Here is a 14,409-nt window from a genome sequence, read left to right as displayed (position 1 = left end):
CAAATACGGGAACTCAAACAGGTTCTCTAAATACAGGGATTCTCATTTTCAAATACTGTCTTTTAAAGATATAATTAAACCTAATTCTCCAAACATTGGGAAAGATCTGAATGGATCAAGATGTTCAGTTTTCTCTAGGTGGTGGATGAAAGGGGTGGACACAACAGTGCTGTCACTGGAGCCCTGCTCTGACCATCCCAAAAGGATCTCCCTCTGTTCCAGGGCCTCTGTGGCTGTGCCTTAAACACTGCTCTGAAACAGCTGAGTTGCACTCTGTGCAAGTGATGACTTTTAAATCAATTTTTCCTGACTGTGCGAGAAATTTGGCGGGAATTAGCGGTATTAGGTGAGGCTTAAGAATTAGCGTTTTCACAGCTCTGAATTCAGATGCAGAGCAAACAACGAGCTGCATTTTAGCTTAACATCTTCACTGGATGGGGGACATACTAGAAAGATTAATTACTGTCCCCAAGTCTGTGCATGTGCTGCTGTCCTGCTGGCTGGGTGCAGACCCATGGTGCAGGGAGGCTCCATAGGTACCCTAAAATTAGTCATTCTTTGCCATTTTAGACACCCCATGGTGTCTGAGACATTAGCCTGGGGCTGGCTGGTATCACACAGAACCTGCAGGATGCTTCTTTCCTGCAGAATTATGGTGGAAAGGGATGGAAGATGTCCCAGGACATCTCAAATGGCTTTGGGGTTACTCTTCCAAGGATCCTGCTCATGGTGTGTTCTTTCTTGGTTGTGTCAGCAGATCCCTCAGTGGAAAGCAGGGCCAGTCACAGTGCTGAGTGCTGTCCTGAGTTAAACCAGGAGTAGCCCCGGGTTGAATTGTTCCCAGGGGATAAACACTGCAGGAGGGAGGCACCAGCTGGGGCTGAGCTGCTGAGCACTGCGGCTTAATTGGGCGTAAAGGAAGAGCAATCTCTGTTTTACAGTCAGGGTTCAGTGGACCTTTCACTGGGGGCAGCTGCAAACTCAGGCATTCCTGTTGTGTCCCTGTGCCTGCTTGGTTTTTTTTCTGCTCTGTCCCTAAGCTAAAGAAGCCCTCTTGGGCAATTGCTGATGGACTCAGGGGAGGGATGACAAGGCTTTATCCCACCCCTGCCTGGCGCTGGCACATTCAGCTGCATCTGCATTAGCAGCTCTCCAGTTCAGCACCTTGTGCCAGTGGCTGACACAAGGCATCTCTAACGAGCAGATAGATAGGTTTTTCATGCAGATAATTCCTCCAGCCAGGACACCAGCACTGCCGCAGGCTCTGGAAAGAGGGCCAGGAGGAGCAGCGGGGAGGCGGCAAGGGCACGCCGTCCAGTCGGGGTGAAGGCTCCCTGGTACTTCAGTTACACTGGAAAGCCCCAGATTTCTGCATAAAAGAGTGATTGTAGTCAAAGTTTTTCCTTTCCCACCCTGAGGGTAGTGCAGGGAAGCAGTTGCCATCACTTAGTTGTTATTGCAGAGTCAGAGGGTTGTTTAACTAGGACAGTGCTGTTGGGTGGGGGTGAGGATGCTCTGGCGGCCACTGGCAGGACCAAGTCTGAGACAAAACAGTGGAAAAGGCACTAACTCTTCATGAATAACGAAAGCTGTTCAAGGAGTTAATGAATTAGGGTGCCATCCACCTCTGAGGTTATAAAAGTTGGGAAAGGAAACCTCTGAGATGCAGTAGGAAGAGGCAGATTTACTTTTCCAAGGCTAGGCTGCATTTATTAGGGAAAAAAATATTGCTGTTGGACATGGGCAATATATTAAAGGCAGGGCTGTCTCTGACAGTGACGAAATGTTATTTACCACTGCAGTGTGGTCACTGAATTTTTACTTTCATATATAGGATTTTGTCCTTAACAGTTGCATAGCTGAATGAAAACTGAGAATATCCAGGTCAGAGGCACCTGTTAACCTCCCAATTTCAGAGGCTGATTACTTGATTAATCAAAGACCAGTCCCAGCTGAGATGATGGGGAAAGGGTTGTAATAATCCAGAGAAGAGTTGAATTAATCACACATTGATGAATTGCAGTGAGTGGAAGGTGGGTGGTCTGAAAAGAGCCTTTTTGAGCTCATGAGAAGGGACTGTGTGTAAGACAACACACAAGAACCCTTTGGGTCATTAAGGGTGGGTTGGATATTCTGTACTTGCTTTACATCCCCCTGCAATTGGGAGGTTCCCTGTACAGCAGGGTTTTAGTGAACCAGCTGGTGATGTTCTCCACATTGGTTTGCTCTCCTTCATAAAGCAAGATGCAGCTGGGGGGTGCCCAGGGTAAAGGCAATCATTGCTTGTACATCACCACCAGAAGCTGCTCAGGAAGATGGAGCTGGATTAGCTGAAGGTAAGGAGCTGGCCAGGGTTAACTCTCCCTGAGTGGATGCTCTCACTCAGAAATAAAGGGACATATAGTTGTCTTTAACCATTAAAGAGTTCCTGTCCTTGCCTGGGGATTAAACTGAGTTGGATTAAGGCCAAAATACTTCTGAGCAGGGGCATTCTCAGTGGCATTTAAGGCACTTTACCGTAACACATTGAATTATCCTTTTGTTCCACCCACAGTGCCTACCCAAAGCAGTACAGGAGATGAGAGGTGACTGGCTCTCTCCTGGTGTGCCCGCAGCTGCTCAGAGGTGAATGTCATGGCAAGTCCATGGCCTTGCAGTTTCCATCCTACATCCTCCTGCACTGTGCCTGGGAGGCCAATGGAAACACTTTCCACCAAGTACTCAAGCAAAAAAATTTCCAGCTCACTTGGGAAGCGATAATGTTTTAGTATGGGCTCTATAAACCCAGCCAAAAACATTCCTCATATTCCAGCAGTCACCTTGCTCTGAAGTTCCTGCTGTCCTGCTGCTGGACCCGAAGTAGCTAAACTAAAGACATATGGGCTGCAAATGCTGCAATTATGGCTCTGATCACAGCACAAAGCCCTAAACCTCAGAATGACAAAGAGGTATTCGACTGAGGAAGTCTATTTATTTGCTGTTAGAAAGAGTCAGGATTTTTCCTAACCCTGGACTGTAATGTTGATAAAGCAGGCTGACTTGGGAGACATCTCTAGTGTATATTAAAGTAAAGCCAATCTCTGTAATTAATGGGATGATAAATCGAGGTTTAATTACTCAGAAGGCACCTTGGGTGAAAGATTCATGGTAATTGTTGTGTATCCTCTTGAAGGATTCACAGTACTGGCAGCTCCCTTTGTAGCAATAAAACACAAGGTGAGTGGCAGGCAGTCTCCCAGGACCTCTCTGATAGGGACTAGTCCAGTTAAGGTAGCAAATGCAAAGAAGCAGAGGTGCTCTCCAGGCTTTTTATCACAATAAAAGCCCCTTCCCAAACCTTGAGGGATCCCTAAGCAGTGTGTCAATTTGAGATCAGGGCACTTTCCTCAAATCTCCTTCATTGGAGGAGATTTCCCTTGTAGGCAGCTTCCTCCTGATGCAGCCATATGGAGGCGTATTTTGGACCATTTTTCCACTTTATTGCTTTCTGTAGAGGAACACCCTTCTCTTGGGTTCTATGTAGAAAACAAGACGAGTGCATGTGGGAAAATGGATGCTATACTTTTGAATTTTTGTACTGTGTTGTTAAAAGACTGGCTGAGCAAAAGAAAAATCCAACCCACCAAGACATGTCTGTTTTCCTTACTCCCCAGTTTACTATCTTTTAATCTGCTGGAGCCAGGAGGAGAGGCATTCAGCTTGCTTGTTTTTGCCTGCTTAATTCACTTTTTAATTAACCTTTTCAATTCACTCAGTTTGGCTAGCACTGTACGTACAGCACAAGGGCTCTGTGCTGGTGACATATAAGAAAGTACTCGTTTTCTTCCCTTACCCAGAGCTGAAGAAGCAAGTGGAAAGTGCAGAACTGAAAAACCAACGCCTGAAAGAAGTTTTCCAGACCAAGATCCAGGAGTTCCGCAAGGTGTGCTACACACTCACGGGCTACCAGATCGACATCACCACCGAGAACCAGTACAGGCTCAGCTCCATCTACGCCGAGCACCAGGGGGACTGCCTGCTTTTCAAGGTAGGTCTGTGCACCCCTGGCTGCACCTCATTCTTTGGGTTCATGGTTTTCAACGTGCCAGGGTGTATTTGCTCTTTCTCACTGATTAGACTGGAGAATCACTGCCCCCTGTTACCTGGAAGAGTGTTGCTTGTGAGGGAAGTAAAGATCCTTTCTTCTGTTAAAAAGTAGGAGGTTTGACATCTGGTCTCCCACTTATATATCAAAGTCTGGAGTAAAGAGAAGAGACTCTTTATGCATAATACCTCAGGCATCTGGCCTGGCACTTCACCTTTTTATATTATCAGTTACATGCCGCAGTAATAAAACCTTATGTAACCATCAAGGCTCATCATTACTTCACTATGAGATATATGTCCCTATGTTTTTTTTACCATCCTCAAGCTTGTCTGCGTGTCATCATCTTGTCTTTATGTAAATTGGAATCCCTTTTGAGCAGCAACTCATCCTGGTGTGTGTGAAGTGCCATTTATGTGAACGGCACAGATGAGCAGCAATAACATTCTGTCTTCTGTCTGTCGGGTGCTCTACTGGTCTGGCTGGGTGGGCTGGGAGCTTGTGGCTTGATACAGGGGCTGGTTTCCTGCTGTGTTACCTTCTGAGCTGATGCATTAGAGAGCTGAGGTGTGACATTAGAAGTCACCAAGATGTTAAGTCCTGTCTTTAGATTGGTTCAAGTGCCAACAGCCCAAGTTTACAGGTCAGTGGGAAAACTTTCTTCTTCTCCATGGCTAACACAACAGCATTAAAATCATACCTGCCTCCCACTGATCCTCCCTAGGGCAAATCTCCTTCAAGAAGGGTTTTGGAGGTGTTCAGTACAGGAGGGAACTCTACAAGCAGGAAGTGGGGAAGTTCTGTTTCTGCAGACCTACAGCTGTGTGCCACATGTGGATGGTTGCCAGATTGTTTCTGCACATAATGGGACAAGTGTTTTCCTGTTCTGTAACTTTAGTGCCTCAGGTAAAAAAAAAAGTAAAACAAATAAAACCCAACAAATAAAGCAGGTGAGGCTGTGCATAAGACAGCACCTAGGATCTTCAGTAAAACTAGGAAAATATCCCCAAAACAGTCATATTGCTTGGCCTTAGGAGAATTCTGGATTACCTGAGGCACATGGCAGCCACAAAAGAAGCTCAGTGCCCAGGGAAGAGAATAATTCTGTTGATTTTAAGGTGCTGCCATTGAAACTTGAAAATAGTTCTCTGTTGAGATGGTGCAGTGCTGCTCTAACACCTCCAGAGACCTGTGCTCACACCTGTGGGGTTAAATGTTCAATGAATGAAACTCCAGCAGCCTCCTGGAGATGCCTGTTGGATGCCATGGCCGGACAGTACAAGTTGCAGGGTTTTTTGCATCACAGGAGAGATGGCATGCTTGGAGAAAGTTCAGAAAATGTGAGAAAATTTTATGCTGGCCACATGAACAAGAACTGGCTGGAAGCTCAGGAGCTTGCCACTGGTAGAAGGAAACTCCTTGGTGAAATGGCAATATAAAAAATTTATATGTCCACAGATGGAAGTGAGTGTCACCAGGTAAAGAAGATCTCACATATCATAGAGCCAAGTGTGGGTCATTTATTGATTCTTGGAATTCCTCAGCCTCTCTTACCTCACCACCTCTCTGGACAAGAGGAGCAGATTTGTTAACTTCAACATGAATTTAAAACCTTCAGACTCCTTCTCCCTGTTAAGGAAATTGCAGACAATTCTCACTGGCTGCAGCTTTGAATAGTAGTAGAATATAAACAAGAAATTATTTCCTTGCTGAGTCCAGGCAGCTGGTTCTCATGTATGTATGAAGGCTTGAATCCTGACTATAGCTTCCAGCAGGGTTGTGTGTTCATGCTGTGGAATTTCTGAGCCATAGCAGACTGTGGGTGTTTGTGTGCATTTCATTAACCCAGAGAGGTCACAAAGCATGGAAGCTATTTGTATTTATTCTATTCAAGCAGTTTATGGAACAGGGTCTATATAATTAAACAAGAGAAGTCCCTTGGCACTTTACAAGCTTCTGTAGTTTGGCTGTAAACTTTAAAAGCATATTTCAGTAGCACTGCTGGTGGCATTTAAGTGAGGGATGCAATAGGAGCTCCTGCAATGTAACCCCTTCAAAGCTAAATGAAGATGAAAGATGTTGGTTTTCCTGGCCAAGGTGTGCTGTTACTATAGTGGAGCTTATTATCTACCTGCTGTATGTGTCCAGCAGTTTGCTTTAATTGGGATTACAGCTCCAGTGAAAGGGTTAATCACAGTGCTGTGCTGAGAATGTTAATGACTGCATCTATAAATGAGCACTGAGTTCCAATGAAACCATAGCAGTATTTATTGGTGATCCCTATCAGTGCAACAGATGAGCTCATCAGCTTGAAGGATGTCCCGGTGATTTTCAGCCCCTCTGTGAGTTCGTGGGCACAAAGGCACATCTCAGGCCTCACAGCTCGCTCCCGTTTGTTTGCTCCTTTTTATTGTTTCAATTAAACACTGTGGAAAGGCTGTTACAGATTCCTCACCAGGAGTTTAGATTCTGATGATTTTTTTTGTGGGCTGTAATGCACTGTAGCTCCTGGGGCACTTGACAGTTTCGTATTCCATTCCTGTTGCTGCTCCATTAGATGTGTCCAGCCACAGCACAGACTTTGTGTTCCGTGTGATGCTTCACTGCTGTGTCTGGACCAGCCCACCCATCAGATATCCAGGAACTGCCTCAACTCCCTTTGTAACAAGCCATTAAAGATGTCTGTTAAAACAAATAAACATTGCTGGGGAGCCTCTGGATCAGCTTATCCAGCTCGGAATGAGGAGATAGCAAATCAGGCTGTCATTGCCTGGCCAGGAGTACATTGTGCTGTTTATCCTTGTCTCTGGCTGGGTCCTGAATGGGAGTAAGGAAATGAGGTCTTTAGAAAGGCATTGACAATTGTTTCAGACAAAGAAAGTCTTCAGTAAACAGAAAGACTGGTCAAATTTGAAGAGGAGATGATTTGGAGACACTTGTACAAATGAACAAACAGTGGAAAGAAATTAAATCGCAGGCTTTTTTCTTTTTGTGTGCCTAAGGACACAGTCCCAGCCAAAGCATTTGAAGTCAATCAGTTTAAAAGAAAAGGAGTAGAAATCCTTTTATTTGATAGACCCTATGGCTTCAAGGAACTACTGAGAGCAGGAGGCCACCCCCTTTTCTAAAATGCAAATATATCTTTGTGGACAAATAATAATATATAGTTTTACATTAAATATGTACATTTACCCAAAGTAGGGACATGCAGATCTCTCTGCTTGGAGGTGTAAAGGCAACTCTTTACTATAGAGATTAGGAAGAGAATTCCCCTTCATGCTGCTTTATTTTTGGCTTGGGTATACAAATGATTTTGCTGCTTCTGTACTTGGCAACATCCAAGTCCATCCTCTGGAAATGGGAATCAAGACTTGAGTGAGGAAGAGGGAGCAATCTGTTCTTGATTATGCTCAATGCTTCAGGTAAACTGTTTCCAGTGCTGCAGCATGAATGGGGGGCTGGTCACTTTGAAGAGATCCTGGGCTGAACAGGTCATCAGTCTGATCCTGTGTAATTGTCAATGTTTGCAGTCTTTCTGGGGTCAGATTCCTCTACTTTCTTAAAAAGGAGTGCTCAGATTTCTTGATAATTCATGCCTAAATTACTTGGGTCTAAATTGGCTGGGAAGGAGGTTAAAACAGACAAACTCTTTCCAGTGTGACAGTGGTGTGTGTCTGAGCTCATAAATAATCCTGGCCACAAGGCTGCCTTTAGACAGATATTTTCTATATCCTCACTGCTTAGTCTTGCAGAGCACAGAATTCTCTCTGCTTCCAGGTCTCAGCCGGGTTGTTATTTTCTGTCAAAATTATCAAACGAAAACTCCAACACCAGCAGTAGTTCATTGAAGAGCATCCCCAGGTTGATAGGCTGTATTCCTTGGGAGAGAATACCCAAGATACCAGACAGCAAACAAAACCAGAAGCATCTTGACATGGCTTGAGAATGTGGCCTGCTCCAGGGCTGGCACTCCTTGCTACGCAGCAACACCTTTGTTGGTGTCCTGTTGGATTGGTAATACAGTCATAAAATCCAGTAAAATCCACAGCTTTTCTACAACATGATAAAATAAAAAGCTGTGAAAAGCTGGTGTGCACAGACTGTCTTTGCACACTTCTTTAAGGAGTTAAATACAGAATTAGTTTGCAGATCTGTGAGGGGAACGGTAACTATCAAACTTCAGGGCCACCTGAGAAGTTATCAGTTGCTTCTGATGTAGATCACTGTGGGTGCAGAGGCTGAGCATGAGGGTGTAAAAATGATATGGGATATTTCTTTCCTTTGAATGGAAGAAGGGTGTGGTGGAAGGACAGACACTGCATTGAACTGCCCAGTCCTCCTTAGCTTGCCCCATGGCTTGGGCACCTCGCTGTCCTCTTGCTTCTGTATGGACCAGGTGTGTAAAACACAGCAGGGCAGCAGTGTGCACAAGATGCAATAATTCTCTTTTCTTCAGGAGGGAAATGAGGCTGGATTGAACAAGAAAGAACTTGGAGGCTGTTTTTCAAACAAAGTGATGCTGACAAACTGCTGGCTGAAAGGGGGAGGCAAAACTTATGTGTTTAAATGTGCAGAGTCTGGTCTGCTGAGATTCCAGCACAGTCTGAGTACCAGTCTGGCCAGGGCACGCTGGTGAATGATGTACAGCTCAGAATAAGCAGGATTGTTAATGCAGGGATTACTTTTATTCTCCTGAGTGCTCTTGTTTCATCTTGAAGCTGACAGCACTGATGGGAGCTGTGATTCTTGAGTCTACACTCTTTGCATACCTGCAGTTTCAGTTATGCCTCCTCGAACCTAGCAGAGTGTCTTGGAGAAGCCTGTTCTAGCTGTTTGTTTCTTTTTGTATCTCTATCTTCTCCCCTCTCCTCCTCTTCACCCTTGATGAGTCTCGAGGGGAGAAGGAAATCACAGTTTTGATGGAGAGCTATTCTTCCAGCGCCGCTTCACACTCCTGCACACACAATCAAAACTAACAATGGGGCTCATCCGTGGAGCAGGCCAGGCAGCAAGAGATTGATTAGGGACTGTAGGCCTCTCTTAACTCCTCGTTCTTGTTAATTGCAAGTTATTTCATTTTCACGTTTTGTTTTGTGTGGTTGTTGGAGGCTTGATTTCAGCTCAGCTCCAGCCATCATTGCATGGTGCCTTCCTGCTGGGTGATTGCTGGGATTCCTGGAAGGGTCAGCAAGCACCCATCCTGGGTTGCACTAATCAGCAGCCTCTAAAAAGGCTGCTGAGCAGTCTGTGGTGTTACAGCATCAAATCCTGTGTTTAACCTTCCCACATGTAATTTTCTTTCATATATTGTAGCAGCCTGTGTTGTGTTAGGACGTAGCTTTAATTCTTGCTACTGTCTTCAAATTGCTCTTCTTCGTGCTTTTTTTTTCTTCCTTACACAGTTTCTCTCTTAATGCATATGCTTCCTTGAACAACTGCCTATTCCCTAGTGCACATTAGGGCTTTTTCTGTCTTTGTTTTTAATGAAGGCAGTCATCTCGAGTATACTGGAAAAATCTAACAGAAGGTTTTCCTTTTGACTGAAAAATTTCTGAGCAAAGGCTGAAGGCTGGGCTGAAGCCTTCTTCCACCTAACAGAGGGAATGTTCTTTGCCTCTCTCCCCCACCTGTACAAGGTGGATGATGCTCCTGCCATTGTCACTGGACTGTTGTGAGAATAGATGGACAGTGCTGGTGGGGAGCACAGAGCACCTTTGGGCTGGGAATACCCTCCCCTGTTACCTGCCAGTCTGCACAGCACCCATTTCAGTGTACCACTGCTCCCCTTCCTGCCCTGCCTGTGAGTCTGCCAAGGTAGACCCAGGCATGGAGGTAATTAATGTTGGTGATATTGGTAATTAATGTTGGTGATATTGGAGCATTATTCCAGAGACAGAGTCTTTCCTGACTAGCAGGAGAATGGGATGGGTGAGGCTTTCTGAAAGGTCAGAGATTTGTCTTGCTTGTGGGTGCATCCTCTGTGTTGGAGTGACTGCTGTGTTATCTGGTGGGGCAGATACAAAACCTGTCACAAAGCAGGCCTGGTTTGGGACAAGAAACATGAATTTGGCTCTCAGATGCCATCTGAGCTTCAGGCTGTCTCTGCAATTCCATTTGTTTCGCAGCTGCTGACCACCAGGTTGCTTTTGCACTTCTGCTTCTCTTTGCTCCTTCATTCCCCAAGGACACAGCAGTGCCACTGAGGCATTCCCAGGTTTCCCTCCCCACAGCACCCTCCTTGTGCTGGCATGAGCTCTGCCTTTCTGCACTTCCTTTGGCAAAGAAGGAGGGCACTGAAAGAAGGCAGCTTTTGACTTATCCACCCAAATTCTTCACCTGACTTCAGCCCCCATCACTGTCAGAACTGCTGATGGCCTCATCCAGGTTGTGACAAGCATCAGCCATCCCGGCTGAAGGCCCTCACCATCTTTCCTGGGCTTCTGGTGGCCTTGGCAGCATTAGATTTACAGTTGGACTCCATGATCATAAAGGTCTTTTCCATCTTAAATGATTCTATGATTCTGCAATAACAATAAGTAACAAAACTACTGGAATACACCTATTTTTTAATAAGTTTGCAATTTATCTCCATACAAATCCCCTTCATTTAAATATCTCTTATTAATGAAACAGGCACAGCCTGTGCTTTCTGGGGTGAGTCACATGCACCATCAAGGAGCACAAATCACTGATAAGAATTTAATTAAACCAGAGCATCCAGGCTGGTGTGGCAATGTGTGTGGCCCTGGAAGGACATGGGGTGGACATGGGGCAGGTTGTGCCAGTGCCCCAAACAGCAGCCTGTGACTCCATCCTTGTGTCATGGGCAGAGCCAGGCAGCCCTGCACAGCACAGAGGTGGCAGTGCTGGTGAGCAGAGCAGGTCCTGGCTGCCTTACCTGCTGTAATGAACCCTCTCCCTGTTCTCTGCCCCCCACCACGTCCCCAGCACCCATGGTTGGAATTTGCTGAGGAAGACTCATTCTTGTCACTGTTCCTGTCACTGGCTGTGCCGTGTCAGGTCTCAGGAGAGGAGGATGTCTGTCTGCCTGCTGCTGTGTTTGAACAGCTTACAAAGGACTGTGTGGGCTGGCAGGGATGTGTTTACACAGTGTGAGATGAAGACAGTGTTAAAAAAGGGATCAAGCAGAGGGGACATAAGCAAAACCTCCCTGGATTCCCGTTCCCATCTCTGCCGCTAAATCACCACGTGGCTCTGCTCTAGGTCAGTCAAACTCCTGGTTTTCTCTGTCCCTCTCACCTGGCTGCAGGATATTGCAATTTGGGGACTCAGGGGTGTGAGAAGCTTTTCTGTGGTGGGGAAGCTGCGTGTGGAGGGTTGGAGATGTAGCCAGGGCAGATGGCTTTTTCTTGCTCAGCAGTGGATGCAGGCAATTGTCCCTCAGGCACACGGTGCATCCTGAGGGGGCTGGGGGCTTGGGGCACCACTGGTGCTCTGTCTTCAAACAATTTCATTTATTTATTTATTTGAGGCTCTGGTAGTTTCAAAAGATGTTCTACTTACAGGTTGTGTGATCAGCATTCTTTAAGGAAAAGGCAGTGCCTTGGAGCCTGGGCGATGGGGGAATACCAAGCCTCGCTGCAGCACACATGAAATGGGTGTTTTGCAAAGCAGCTTTTGATGCACGCTTGTTACTGTCTGTCCTTGGCTGCTCTCTTGTGATTTTGCAGAACTTGTAGAGCCGTGTCAGCCAGCCACAACCCCCTGGTCGCTTGCATATGGCTCTGTTCAAAGCTGCACATGAAAAGGACTGGAAATTGCTGGAGGTTTTTATCCTCTTTAGGGGAAAAGCCTGGAGTTTCTGGGTACCCTGCATCTCAGCTGTCTTCCCTGGCTGCTCCACAGTCTCTGTTTGCTGTCCTTGGACACGAGGAGGGGATAGGTCAGCTCTTGTGCCTTGGGCACCTTCTGGGCTCTGTGCAGATGTTGATCTGCTCCAAAGGCAGAGCCAGAGCAAGACTGCCACAGCATCATCATCTTCTGTGCTATCCCTGTGTGACAAATGCTGTCAGGTACTTCAGCAATCCCTGTGGACCTTTCCTCCACTTGTGATTCCACAGGAACACCCTGAAGCCTCTCTTCAGCTGGCTGTGAGGGGTGGTTGGTGCTGCAGAGGGCATGCAGTGAGAGCATTGCAAAGGGACTTCAGGATGGCTTTTGTACCACTCCTTCACCTTTTCCCTGTATGTTCCAGGAACAGGTTTGTGAGAAGACCTCTAGGAAAAGCAGTTAGTTCCAGGAAACAGTTCTAAGGTGCAGCTGGTGACATCCACCCACCAGCATGTGAGAGCCCAGGCCATGGCAGCACAGCTCAGCCTCCACAAAGGCACCAAAAGTGGGTGGCTGTCACTGCCTCTCTTCTGTCTTGAGTAAGCAGCACATTGTTTAAATACAAATATAATTAGGACTTCTCTCTTCTTTTGGGAGTTATAGCTTGACTGGGGCAGAAGATTTTCTAACCTTCAGGGAGGGAAGAGGATGTGTGTGTATATAAAAATTGTTTGCAAGTATGGAAACACAGCAAAAGGTTCTCATGCTGGAGTGGCCCTGGAACACCTATTGCCTTCATCTGAAAGGTGTGTCTGGGCTCATATAAAGGTCTTCTCCTTTATTTGTTGTGAATATAAATGCTTCTGTTATGCCTTTATGTAGGATTTCAGCTGAAAGATTTCAGCCTGAATTCAGTTTGGGTGATGAGGTGGTTGGCTCTTTCTCACCACGTTTGGCAGGTGAGGGGAAGGGTGGATTGAGGGACTAGTGAGAAGCAGGGAATGGGGTGTCATGGTCACAGGTGCCCTTTGGCAGCCACAGGAGAGAGACAGGAGCCAGCATCTCACAGCCATGCAATCCCTCCATCATCCTTGTATTTCTTCCACACTTCACAATCTAAAAGCTCAATTCTTACATGGTTCTTAACCATGAAGTTGGCACAGCATAAACCAGTTAATGTGCTTTCTCTCAAACTGGCTTGCCAGCTTAAGATAAGAGCTTTGTAGGCAGCTCTCCTTCATGGGATCCCAGTCTGAACTGTGTTTGGGTTTTCCCAAGACCCTCATCTAAACAGGGGTCATTTTTTTTTTAAACCACTTATAGAAAAGCAAAAATAACTACTGTGAGTGTACCTTCTACTTTGCTCCAAGGCATCCTACCACTGGGGTCAGTTACTGCTGGAGAGGGCTGGAAGCATATCAGGCATCCAGCTGTGGCATTTCCTGAGAGTCTGAGGCACTTCACAGCATCAGGGAGCCTTCAGCATGATGTGCCACAGGGGCTCTCCAGATCACAGCACGTCCCATCAGTGGTGCAGTGTCAATCCATTAATATTGCTGTGTCCACAGGGCAGTGACAGAATGCAGCAGTGCCCTGAAAATCCTCCTGGAGAGCTTTGTGCAAGGGCTGACTGCTGGGATTCTGGTGGATTTCTACCTGACACTACAGAGCAACAAAACTTACAGCTCAGCTCCTTACATGCTGTATGCTTAAGGAATTAATACTTCACATGGATACAGCTCTAATAATTTAATATTAAGGATAATATTAAGGATTTGATAATGTATCAACTGTCTTCATTCACATTCATGGAAATGGTAGAAAAACCTCTCTCCTCTGCTTACATTTGCTTCAAATAGGCAAGTCCATGAATCATTGTGACTCCACATAAAAACCATTCCTGCTGCCCCATGTGAGTGTCAGTGCTTTGAGCAGGTAACTTTGTTTTAGGCCTTTGTATCTAATGTATTTTCTATTTTGCCAGTTGCATGAGAATGTCCTTTGAGAAAAAAGTTCCAAACAGTATTTTATGTCAAATCTGTCTTACAAGGATTTGTAGCTAAATCGCATCATGGGGGAAGCAGGGAATTTGAGAGCTGAGGATGACCTCCAGCTTTAGTAACTCCCAAGATTATCTTCTGATGGCATCTTTTGCTTCCAGAAGAAAACAAACCAGTCTACCTGTATCTTGGATGGAATATATCAAACTCAGGCTTGAAAATTTTAATTTGTCCCTAATCTGTTTCAGCTAAAGCAGGTAGCTGATAGCAGTAGATCTATCTCAGCCATGTTCTGGGGAGCTGTCATAAATTTAAATCTTTAAGCGAAGGGTTTGTCTGCCTTAATGGAAGGCTCTGGGGAGTGTTCCATGTGCTGGCTGTCACTTTGCATTTCCGGGATGCATCTGCCCCTGGAGAGGGAGCTGTCTGCAGATGATTTTTCTCTGAAGTAGGGAGTGGAGAGCAGCACAAGGTGGGGTTTGTGATTGTGTTGGTGCCGTTGGTGACTGCCACGTGCCATGTAGCGATGATGAG

General features: G+C 45.9%; 1 protein-coding gene across 10 annotated transcripts in view; it reads left to right on the top strand.

The window, feature by feature from the left end:
• The window catches only part of MAD1L1 (mitotic arrest deficient 1 like 1), a 348,097-nt gene that overhangs the window by 253,437 nt on the left and 80,251 nt on the right, over nt 1-14,409 (top strand). For all 10 annotated transcript variants that reach the window (XM_064389851.1, XM_064389849.1, XM_064389850.1 and 7 more), the window contains one exon: nt 3,837-4,027. In XM_064389851.1, the coding sequence (XP_064245921.1) occupies nt 3,837-4,027 (191 nt within the window). The remainder of the gene's footprint in view (nt 1-3,836; nt 4,028-14,409) is intronic.

Source organism: Passer domesticus, chromosome 15 (genome assembly GCF_036417665.1).
Source record: "Passer domesticus isolate bPasDom1 chromosome 15, bPasDom1.hap1, whole genome shotgun sequence".
NCBI lineage: Eukaryota > Metazoa > Chordata > Aves > Passeriformes > Passeridae > Passer > Passer domesticus.
The sequence above is the reverse complement of the archived record's forward strand: the minus strand, read 5'-3'. Positions and strand labels throughout refer to the sequence as shown.